Source organism: Brachyistius frenatus, unplaced genomic scaffold, assembly GCF_029030835.1.
Source record: "Brachyistius frenatus isolate BFR_SWC_R1_liver_20210118 unplaced genomic scaffold, ASM2903083v1 Contig_12, whole genome shotgun sequence".
Lineage (NCBI taxonomy): Eukaryota > Metazoa > Chordata > Actinopteri > Embiotocidae > Brachyistius > Brachyistius frenatus.
The window spans coordinates 1,400,745-1,413,359 of record NW_027210611.1 but is presented as its reverse complement, the minus strand read 5'-3'; the positions used below and the strand labels follow the sequence as shown (position 1 = coordinate 1,413,359).

Here is a 12,615-nt window from a genome sequence, read left to right as displayed (position 1 = left end):
GACCTCTTTTTCTGTCATGCTGGGTCAAATGCGGATGAGCCTACTTACGTTTGGAAAATCTAATAAGATGTTATCTCACTTGACCAGCGGGGGAGCAGTACATCACTCACTCTGATGGAAAAACTAGTAATTTCCCTCACATCCTAATTTTAACACCAGTCATAATTCAGGGGATTCAAAATTATATATAATTAAAACAAAAATTTAAAAAAAAATGACAGTGGTAGAAAATCTTGGCTTCATTCATTGTTTTTTTTTTTCTTTTATCAGGAAGACAAAAAAGCGTACAAGAGTACACATGCACAGCCACGCAAACAAGGATTCCTGCAGTGCAGCCATCCTCAAATGAAAAAAAAAAAAAAAAATGCCATACTGTATCAAGACTTTGTATGCACTGACCCCAAATCTGTAGCCTACAGCTACTATTTCTGTTGCATACAAGCAAGCAACTCTCCCTCTCACACGCACAAACACACACACACACACACACACACACACACACACACACACACACACACACACACACACACACACACACACACACACACACACACACACACACACACACACACACACACACACACACACACACGCTCTATTCTGCAGATACAGCTATCACACATTCCAGAATCAAAATCAGTTAAATGCTTGAATTCTTCTGGCAATAAACTTCACAAAGAGATGCTGTGACAGGACAGAAAGTGCACCAGTGTGTATATGAATGCAAGTGCATGCACGCGCACATGAACACGTATATCTTGGCTGGGGTCTTTAATCTGGGACCATGATAAGCGTGCAGCAGATGGTGCCCACAGAGATAAAGAATGAGGAAGGCCAGGCACATTAAAAGCTTCCCTGCAGACGCATCTACCCTTCTGGGCTCTGGGCTCATCTGACCTAGCCCAGTACAGCCCTGGCTAGCCTCTGTGGTCCCCATGTGCCAATGGCCCCGGTTCTAGACTGCTCAGGTCGGTGGCTTGCAAATTGTAGGCGAAAGCTAAAGCTGTCCAAATCAACCAGCCATGACCTGCTGCTTCAAGAGAAGCCTCACTGTGTTGTTGTCTCGTCTCTCGCCTCATTGTGCAACAGCCCATCCCAGCTCCTGTCGTGGCTAAGTTATGCAAAGCTTTTCTAAACCTTATTGTGCCTCAAATTTCACCTTGCTCAAACCAGCCCATTGAAACTGAAGTGTCTCCTTCACCTTTAATGCCTCCTCTTTTCTATCCTCTCTTCCCTTATCTTCCATTTTGTCCTGTCTGTTTACATTATAGTGTAAACTCAGGTGTGTTTACTATATGTTTATGATGGCATTGTACCTCTGCAGCTGCTGTAGGCGCTGGTCTGCAGGCAGGAAGTTGTGTTTGAGGTTGAGGTGGGTGAGGTCGTGGCTATAGAAGAGGTTGGGAGGAAGGTGCTCCAAACTGCAGCAGGACAGATCTACCGAGTTGATTCTCTGGGACACCATCTAGAAGGAGGTGGAGAGGAAAGGAAGGAGAGTGGACAGGTGAAAGAGAGGAGCGTGGAGTTAAACAAGATTACCTCGACCATACAAGACTTTACTGATTTACTGTATATGTTTCTAACGTGCTGCTAGGGGGTTAAATGTCTCTCTGCAGCAGTCTTCTTAGGATTAGAGAGTCAGAAGTTAAGTTAGTGACCCTACCTAACATCACACATTACAATATTATGTAATCTAGTTAACTGCAGATGTGTAGAGTAGGCAGCCTGTGGTCATTTGTTAGTCAAATTCAAAGAATCATTGGAGACTGCAATCTAAAATGAAATGACAGCATAAACGTCTGCCTCATCTCAAAGGAGCAAATCTACAATCTGTGAACTGAAGCCTTTCAGAGTGGAGTTAGCTAGAGGCTCAGCAGTTGTCACCAGAGCACGTGCTGCTTCTATCCAGGCTTCTATTCTGAGTGGCCCTCAGGGTGCTGGTGACATGCATGTCCCTGTTAATATTTAGAAAAGAGGTTTTCTGGCTATGGCCTACTTGAGTTCAAATGAGAAAAAAGGAGAGAGAGAGCCACGAGTGGTGTTTATGTTGTGTGAGTGCAAACAGAGACACTTAAGCTATCTGTTACAGATTGGACAGCAGTGAAATATGTGCAGTTTTCAGTCCACTCAGCTCATACGGCAGCAGGATTGTGGTGGTTGTAGTGCAGTCGCACATGTTCTAATATACAATGCAGCTCAACCGCAAGTTGAGCCCCAAGGAGCCTAAGCTCCTGTTCTCCTCCTCTTTCTCTATCTCTCATGCAAACACAATACCTTGGCAGCGTGTCTGTGCCAGCGCAGGTGCTCCGTGAAGCTGTCAAAGCTGACATAGTAGGTTTGACTCTGAGGCCCTGCCGAGCTGAAGGCCAAACAGTGATTGTGCTTCTTCACCTCCTCCACCTGTAGTCACACACACACACACACACACACACACACACACACACACACACACACACACACACACACACACACACACACACACACACACACACACACACACACACACACACACACACACACACACACAAAAGAGTGACATCAGAGTCTGAAATACTGACATCTCTGAACCCCTTCTGAATATAAATGATACCCCAATCCCTATACAGTCAGGAAATAACAGCAAAGGAAACAGAGAGGAAAATATGACATATACATGTCTCAATAGGTTATTTCTCATTTGAAAAGGCTTCTGTTGAAGGAAATAAGATGCTTAATGCCTGCAGGATAGACTAATTCAGTCAACCAGGAGCACACTCATGAAAATATATAAGGCAAGCTCGATCATATAACAAACACATGTGCGTGACATGAGCAACTATGCTGCAAACGTATGGAAATTGCGTTTTACACATGCAGAGTCACACACACACTCAAGCATATAGACTCTGTGAATGAATGGGTGACTAGTTATGGTGTTTGAATGCAGCACAAGCACGCATGCACAAGCAACTCTCCACACACAAACACATGCAGAGGCACTGAGCGGATGCCTGGTTGAGTAGAGGTTATGTGTTGTGTGTGAATTGTTTTAAACGTGGGTGTGGTGGGGTATGGAGTGTCCTTTGTGTCAGGCAGCTAAGGCTTTCCAGAAGAGCCTTTAGAGCTTATGTAAGCTAGCAGATACAAACATAAACACATAAAGCAATAAAGGGATAAAGGTCATTTAAGGGAGGCAACTTTAACAAAGCAAGAGCGACATGAGACTACTTGGACGCTATAGTGAACCATTACACCAAACATTAAAGCGTGTCTTGACTCCAGATAAGAAATGGACAAAACATCCCAGCCGGAAGTTGAAAACATTTTGAATTTATAAGACTTGGCTTAGCGCCGGCACAGTAGTGCAATGGTTAGCATTGTCACCTCGCAGCGAAAAGGTTCTGGGTTTGAATCTGGGCCTGGGGCTTTCTATGCGGCGCTTGCATGTTCTCCCTGTGCCTGCGTGGGTTCTCTCCGGGTACTCCGGCTTCCTCCCACCGTCCAAAAACATGTGTCTCAGGTTAATTGTTGGTTCTACAAATTGCCCTTAGGTGTGAATGAAAGCGTGAATGGTCTTTGTTTCTGTCTGTCTCTATGTGTTGTCCCCGTGAAGGACTGGCGATCTGTCCAGGGTGGACCCTGCCTTTGCCCAAAGTGAGCTGGGATAGGCTACACCCCCCCCCTCCCCCCCTCCGTGACCCTGTTCAGGATAAAGTGGGTATAGGTAGGTCATGGAAGACTTGGCTTCTACCATTTCTGTTTGACCTTAAGCTAAAAATAAACAAAGCAGGAAGCACTACTGCATGTCAAACTAAAGGACAAAAGTCGTCAAGGACAAACTTCACTACACATGCAGACAATTGCAGAGGGTGATATCTGGTGATATGACATTATGGTTTTATGATCCAAAGTATAAATGATATAATATCACCATAAAAGACCAGGGTGAGAAAGAAAAAAGATTATGAGATGCCAGTCATGCTTTTTTGTGGTGTGTCTATAACATACTTTTCCTCCAATGAGCGGCAGGATGTGCATCTTCCCTGTCTGGCTCTCTTTAACAGAGGAGACAATGAGACAGGTGCCGCACAGGATGACTTGACGTCTGGTCCAGCGGTTGACTGGTAGCTGGAGCTTCCCTTTCCGAACGTTATACGCCCCTGACAGCTGGACCCGCTCGGAGTTCTCAATGCTTTGGGGTTTCCCTGGAAAGAGAGATTTTGTGTGATTAGAAGTGTAGACTTGACTTCAACATAAACTGGGAATGGATCGAGGCAAGGCAAAGCAATGCAAGTTTATTTGAAGAGCAAATTTCAGCAATGGCAATTTAAAGTGGTTAACATAAAAGATAAAAGGCATCACGACAAAATGTAAAAGCAACAAATAGAAACGTAAAAGTTGAACGGAAAATAAATTAAAAGTTACAGTGCAGAGAAAGAAATTAGTAATTCATTGATCTGATAATAAAAAAAAAAATTAAAAAAAAAAAGGCTGTGGCAAACAGAAAGGTCTTCAGCCTGGATTTTGAAAGAGCTGACAATTACAGCAGGCCTGTAGTTGTCTGGGATCAGGTACTGTTTATGTTCAAATGAACATATCAATAAAAAAATCCTTTTCGTAAAATAAGAAAACGTTAGAGCAGTTAATAGACGTATGCAATACCACTTAAAAACATGAAAAGTCAAAGGCAAAAAAAGCAATGCTCGAAGCTCACAATGACAATGCTAACATGCTGATATTTAGCAGGGAAAATGATTACCTTGTATTGTCTTAGTTTCACATGTTCTACGTAGCCCTAAACAGAAAATTGATGATGATGCCACATTAGCAGTCAGGGGATTGCCAAAGTAATTACAATATATATATTTAAAAAAAAAAAGCAAAAGTAAACTTCTTTGTGGTGCTTAATGTGAGGTTAGAGATTCCTCTGCTACACATGAATCCACCTAACAGTTGTTAAAATACTTTACATACAAGTGACGGACCGACCGACACTGTCAACCCCATAGCTTTGTTGTTAGAAAGAATACCAAAAATATATTTGTGTGTTAAGGCATACAGAGCTCTCACCAACCTACCGTCACAATGCTGGGTAAGGTCTAAATACATTCACCCTTAGATGTTCAACTTTGCACATGGAATTGAATAGTCCAGATTTGCATTCAGAGCAGTACATCTACAACAATACAGTCTCAAATTCAATACCAAGTGCACCTCTTCCAAATTATGCTCTTACAATTTCTGAGCTTCCTTTATTCAGTTTTACCCATCTGTCTGCCTTTCCTTCTTGCCTGGTTCTCGCACTTCACTGCCAGCCTGCCAAACCTGACAGTCAGGCTGCTTATCAGGCATTCTGTCAGCCAGGCTGTGTTATCGTTCTGTCTAAACATCCACCTGCTTTCTGTCTGCCTCCACCTCCGCAAAAAACCTTCCTGGGCTGGCATTTGCTGTCCTCCTCCCCTCAAGCTTTCCTTTCCTATCAATTCGGCCGCCTGGAATTACATTTTTCCATTCTATGTATACTTTCAATTATTTCTAATTCGGACAAGAGATTCATGGTGTGGTTTATGAAGTTTTGGTTTTCCAAGCGACAGATTGTCATGGAAAACGTCTCTCATCATGTAGCCTGCCGTAAACTAGCTGCATCTTTCTTGCACGGTCTCCTTCACATATTTCACTTCACTCTAAACACAGAGTGAAGTGGGGGGTTGGTAGAGAGGAGTTAGAGGAAGAACGAGTCAGTAAGGTAAGCAAGTGTGAACTTGCTCACGCTCTCATGGCGTTAAATAATTCAGGTCTTTCACAAATGCCGACTGTAAGGCTAATGCAGCACAGTAGTGTACTGCACACTGCTTTTATCCAACACACTGAGCAGGGTTTAAAAACAGTCTGACTGGAAATGGTTTGATGATGAGCTGATATGGTTAAACCTGAGGTCATGCAAGTGCACACATATTTTATTATAATGATTTCCAACATATAAACAGCTGATTCACCTTGTCCAAGAAAAGGAGTTTTAGAAAACGTGGCATGATTAATTTAAATCAGCACAACCACTCAGCTCTGACTTATCCTCTGTGATACAAGTTAATCTTGTGTTCACAGCATAATCAATAGTGTTTAGTTTGCGAAAGGATATTTGCTGCGACAAAATGCTGAGTATGTACAATAAAACACTATTGTTACATTTTGATTTGAGTCATGCTTGACAACAATGGTGACCTGACTTGATGCTTACACATAACTAGAGGGCACGCGCGTGTGATATATTATATGTTTCTAAATGGAATAAAACCACACCTTTCTTTGATAATTTCTCTCTGTGCACTGGCAGTCAGCCTCGACTTCACAGCAGCAAATAAAAGCTGGCAGTCATAATCTAGAGGCAAATATGAATAAATACGTTTTAATGAGGTATTAGGTTATGGAAAACATCTGTAATATTCCAATGTCTTTGTTCTGTACTTACACTTCAATGTATAAAACACTGGTGAAATCCCATTTGGCATGAGATTATTAGCAAATAAAGAACATCACAGGATGTTTTGTTTTGTTCCCAAACTGTCTGCTCTGTGTCCCAGCTCCCCTGCCTTCAACTGTTGATCGCCACACTCATTTCATTGCACTCCTGAAACAAGTGGAGTATGCGAAGAGCAAATTAAACTGCTGATTTTGTCTCTCTTTAAAGGGACATTATTACCATCTACTCTACAGGAAATGCTACTATCTGACTGGGCATTTGTGTTATTGTGACTATGTGTACACAGTGGTATGAGTGTTGACAAGAAACAAAATTCCAATTAAATCAAAAGTTTTTTTTTTCTGCCTTATTTGTATAGTATTAGCCATCATTCCTATCAATTATAATGATATTTCATGCACAAGGTCATAACTGATAAGGTAACACCTGATCTTAGTAAACCAAACCACCTCATGGCAACAACCTAACCACACGATTACACAAAATTATAAAACATATGATCCCGATCCCTTACTTCCGAGTTTAAATGTATATTACATTTTACAGTTACTTCCTGATATAACTTTAACCCAGTGCACCTACTGTTACACACAAGTAGTTTAACAAAGCAAACATAAACAGGTGACCCATTTTCATTCCTAAATAACTAGTTCACATAAGTGACTTAAACTGGGACTGAAGTCCTTTGAAGAGGAAACATGAGGATGAGAAAGATGAAAACGTTTAGATAAGAAAATGCCACCAAAAAAATATCTATGTCAAGATCCATCCATCAAATGCCATCCCAATTCGTGTGATATTGTGCAAACAGACAGACAATCAACCTACTGCGGTGATGGAACAGACTGGTTACTCCCTTCCCTTCCAAACTGTTGGCTGGAAGAGGTTACCAGCAGGATCATATTTTCATGATTGAGCTTTGGAAGAGAGTATGTGTTGCATTAGACAAATTATTCACAAGCTTTTAGCCTCAATATGTCACATAGGCATATTCCCACTATTTTTAGGCCTTTTGTTGGAACATGCGCTCTCCCACACTAGCATATGCACTAACACACACATACACCCCTTGTCCTCCTCCTACTCTTTTCCTTGCTGAGACACACGCGCACACACACACACACACACACACACACACACACACACACACACACACACACACACACACACACACACACACACACACACACACACACACACACACACACACACACACACACACACACACAGTCATAGTGACAGTGATTAACCATCTCCATATGCGCATCCATCTAATTGCCCCCTTGAATGTTGATGGACCAAAAACAGCAAGAGATGTTTTTTTTATAGGGAGAACACTGCAGACAGCTTGAGTGGGCTGGTTTTGTGGTTAGAGTAAGTTTGAAAACTACTCCTGTACGGATGTTGCAGTTTACAACCATCTCACATGGATGTGGGATGACTGGATGGAGGCAAACATTTCAGTCAACCATGGGAATGCACAGTGAAGGAAACAGGGAGATGGGTGGGACTCCCACATGAGCATCCTGTTTATAGGAGTGGGGCAGAGAAAAGCAGGATCTCTTAGTAACCCTACAGTAGGGGAAGGAAAATATAAGAGGCATTTGCTGTATTCTGAATGCATGACCATTGGCCACCTACACTGGAAATATTTTGAGCAGCGATGATGTTAGTCATAGTGGTCAGTCATCTTATAATCTATGGGCAGCGCATAAGATGTGAATTTAAGAATAATAGTCAGGTCCTGCAAGGTGGGTGTGTTCATGTGCAGAAGTCAGTCTATTCCTAGATCTACTGTATGTAGGAGTAGGAGTACTATAGTGTCTGTGTTTGTGTATTTGTGTGTCGGCAACTGGAGATGGTTTCCTTCCCTTTCCCCAGGCTCAGGAAATAAACGTTTCCCCTCCACACAAGGCTCCAATACCCACGTGTGTGCACCCCTACTGATTTAAAACAAACCTAAATACACACACACACACTCAAAGGATCCAATGAACAAGCATCTCTTATTACCAAGCAGACTTTCTTTCAATGACGAAAACTACAGAAACTTAAACACACAATCAGCGATCCACATAAAACAACGAAGGAAGGCTGCCAACAACTACCAAACCAACACCTAAATCTTCCATTACATGTCCATTAGTTAACCAGTTAGCACTATTTCATGAGTATAAAGGTAAGTTAAAGTATCCGTTTACATATACATAAGGTCATTGAAGTAATTATCTGATTTTCTGTATACATATGTGACACCTGTATGCACCATGCTTTTGCATCATTTTCCTTGTCCTGTAAGGTCTTTTGGAGTGGGTATTGTTAAAGGTCTCATATTTCACACTTTTCCTTTGTTTTAATTGCAGTATTGATATCCACAGGAAGATATTTTTGTGGTTTAAAAAATAATAATAAAAAAAAAAAAAAAATCCCAATATAGCTTTACATGTCCTTTCTTGAGCTCTACTAAAAACAGGTTATTTTGAGTCTGTGTCTTTAAGCCGCATTCACAACAATAACCCTCTCTTCTTATTGGCTGACTCTTTTTTGAATGACACACTCCAAGACCAACCACAGGTTTTCTCTCGATGGAAAGACTGCTTGGTGTTTTGTTATGAATCAAAGTTTGGACAGTGGGCCATGCTGAAGGCTGACATAAGACATGAGGGTGTGTTTGTGACATCACAAACTTAAGGTAGTCCAAACGTCATGGTTGTTGAATACATGTGTGCATTTTTCCACTGACTGAGCATTTTGACACTTGCAATATTCAGATACCACTTCCTTTATGATGATTAAAAAAAAATTAAACCTGAGTTTATGGGACGCTTAATACCTAAAATCATTCAGTGTCATTATTGCATTCCAGGGAGTCCTTGGTACATACATTTCAAATAGGGTGTGTGTATATGTGAGGTATATCTATAGCAAAGACAAATACACTGACATGAAAGTAAAACTCCTGGTTGCCTAATGTATATTGTGAGCTCCCCTGTTATCCGTCCATGCACACAAGGCCTACCTCTCTTCATCCATCTCCCATTTAACAGATCAACACTTCTTTCCTCTGGATCTTCTCAGTAATAACAAGGACACATCCCTGGTTAATCATCGCACCCTGCTAAATGCAACCTGACATAAGCACACCTCCAACACAGGACTGGGCATGCCATACCGTAGGGCATCGATGACCCACATACAGTAAGTCACAGCAGAGCACGAGCATGCGTAGACGCACACTTGTTTGTTCTATAGGCGATGACAGATGTGATGCACCGGATGGCAAGACTCTATGGCTCATAAATGCTTCTAAGCCCATGTTGTGTTCTTTTATTTTCAGTATAAAAAAATGTGTTCAACTTCTTTTGAAATGTATTTCAACAGAATTGTATAAAGATTTAGGTACAAAAGAAGCATTTTGAAGGCCTGGATAGAGGACACCCAGATGACGAATCTTATCAAATAATAGGCGGTGTTTAGATATGTTAACTTAAAAAGAGCAAAGTGGAGCTGAGGGACGTTGTTGGAGAAGGGATATAGAAATAGATGGAAAACATAGTGAGGCCAGCGGTTACTCTGGTACACAAATAGCTGCACTGTCCTAATGGTTCAAAACACACATATACACACACACACATACACAATGTCAAAATGCATCTATTTAAAAGGGTGAGAAGGATGTGCTGCCTACAGCTGATCAGCTGTGCCTCTCTACATTTATTTCCTTCATTCATTTCTTCCTCTTTCCTCCCTCTCTGTGGATGACTTGCGGTGATTACTTGGATCAGAAGTGACAGGCCATGTTAAGCCAACTGTCTGCTCGGGCTGCGGTTGACGAGCGTTGCTAGAAGGTGGCAAAGGCCGTCACGAGTGGCAGGCTGTTAGCGGCACTCACCTCACCTAAGTGCCCCACATTTTTCTTTGCATTACATTTGACCTCACTGCCCCTTTCAGAGAGATGCACACGCTGAACAGTGAATGCGCAGCAGTGAAAACACTGGAGATTTTTTTTAAAGATTTTTTTAAAGAAGGCCTGTTTAAACCACACCGTTTCTGAAATGAGTGCTCCTTAATTTGTAGCTTTTAAATCCTTGTGTTCTCACACAATGGATCTGTACAGATTGAAGTGACTGTGAGACCCTCAGGGACCGAGGAGGTGTTGATGTGTGAAATGTGTCAAGCTGTCCTTTGTGTAAAAGTGATAAGAAGATGAGGCACATGTTTGCATGGGAAATAAGTGAGATGTTCCAGCATTATCACTGTGCACATGTGCTTACAGGTGTGTCTGTGAGCTCTTACTTTGGATCCTGTTAAGCATTAATAAACTGGGTTGCCAAGTTGCCTTAACATTTAAAAAAAATATTGGGCTTAAGTTTTAATATTTAGATTGCCAGGGAGGCTAACTTAAACAAAATGTGCAGCAGTCTAAATATCAAACAAGAACAAACTGGAGAGCGTTTGGATAGCTGCATGTTGTTTCAGGTAGTTAGCTGAAACACTAATGTTGTCGCTTTGAGGACTTTAATCTGATGACTACTTTGGTCCATACTGAAACAGAACTAATGACATTCTGCTTCAGCTTCAGCTGTGCTGTGTTTAGCGCTGAAGAGCAAATGTTGTAATGCCAACTAAAATAAGATGGTGAACCTGAAAAACATCAAACCCGCTAAACGTTAACCTGTTATCACGGCAGTCACGGTTAGCATGTTAGCTTAGCACTGTGCTTCACAAAAGGTACTGGCATCTAAAGTAACGTATATTTTTGTAGTTCAGTCTGAAGATGCTTTAATGACACACATAAAGACCAGAAATGGAAAATCTGCTACAATCTAAAGATCATGTAAAATCGGCACGCTCTAATAATGCTCTGATGTTGTTGTTTTTTCCACACAATTAACCAACAGAGAAATAATGATAAACAACTATAAACTGTGGTTGTTTGGACAGTATCACAAGCAGTGTTAGATGAATATTTATTCAATCATCAATGTTGCAGCTTGCTTTCCTTATCTGTAATCATGAAACAATCAAAAATGATTACATAGTTAGGCATATTGGATGAGTTATTTTTGTGAGATCTTAAAAAAAAAAAAGAGAGAGGGTTAAGGTACAGAATTTGTATTATCTGGAGTGTATATAAATATATATATATAAAAAAAAAACAATATCTCTCAATAATTCAGAATGAGGTGTAAGGCAGTCTGTGTGTACGCGTGTGCACAACTCTTTTGTTCTCAAGAGAGTGCTGAGAAGTGCTTCCAGTCCCTGTAGGAAAAGCTGTGTGACACCCAGGCTTGTGCTGCTGTCGGTAGTCAGACACTGTACATCCTTCAACTTAAACAGCACAGCTGAGGTGATACCACGCTCCCGACAACATTAAAGAGCAGGGCCAAAGAAACAAGGGACTTGCAGTACGTTGCCGAGGCCCAAGTGACCATGAGACTGAGACGTTACTCTGTCCACAGAGAGAGAACGAGGCGGACAATTAATAGTTTGATGGATGCTGTCAAATTCTGGAAGCTCATCTCTTTTGAGCATGTCACCAGGAAGGACGCAGTCAGACAGAAACATGGACACGCACGCAGACACTGTACAAAACATCCTCTCTCAGTCCAGTGAAACACATCCTGAATCCAAATGAGGTCACAGCCTGCAATATCTTCCCCATCAAACAATTATTACCCTTTGCCCCTGGGGAGAAGGGAGCTAAACAGCCTACTGCTATTAAAGGCACTGTGTAACTCCAGTTATCGGATCATTGCATTACCAACCAATCCGTGTAGGGGCAGTGTTGAGATGCATCACTGCACAGGGACGACCCGAAGGAGAGCTTGTCGTGTGTTTAATGTTGAATTATCCTCTTTCTTTGGTTTGACCCACTTGCACACTTAGTTGCACTTCTGCATTTCTAGTTTTAGTTCCAAACATAAGTTAATGCAGAGTAGTAGAGCACTTAATGCACTAAATCTCTTCCCATATCAGGTAATGTTAACCTGATGAATATCTGTATTTATGGTCAGAGGCAGAAGCAGATGCCAACCATGTATACATATGCAATCATAAATCATACGCCTGACAGCTGGAATGAGAAACTACAAAGGGTCCATAAGTGGTTAGTAAATCAGGTTGTGCAGCTATGAATTTTTAAATAAATGAAT

At 41.5% G+C, this 12,615-nt stretch overlaps 1 protein-coding gene across 2 annotated transcripts in view; it reads right to left on the bottom strand.

Moving 5' to 3' along the window:
- Positions 1 to 12,615, bottom strand: part of phlpp1 (PH domain and leucine rich repeat protein phosphatase 1) — a 43,440-nt gene that overhangs the window by 13,618 nt on the left and 17,207 nt on the right. Inside the window, exons 2-5 of one of the 2 annotated variants that reach the window (XM_069692067.1) lie at positions 4,739 to 4,774; positions 3,988 to 4,184; positions 2,275 to 2,400; positions 1,317 to 1,465 (exon numbers count right to left, since the gene is read on the bottom strand). In XM_069692067.1, coding sequence (XP_069548168.1) covers positions 1,317 to 1,465; positions 2,275 to 2,400; positions 3,988 to 4,184; positions 4,739 to 4,774 — 508 coding nt within the window. The remainder of the gene's footprint in view (positions 1 to 1,316; positions 1,466 to 2,274; positions 2,401 to 3,987; positions 4,185 to 4,738; positions 4,775 to 12,615) is intronic. The other variant, XM_069692068.1, reaches the window with a different exon arrangement.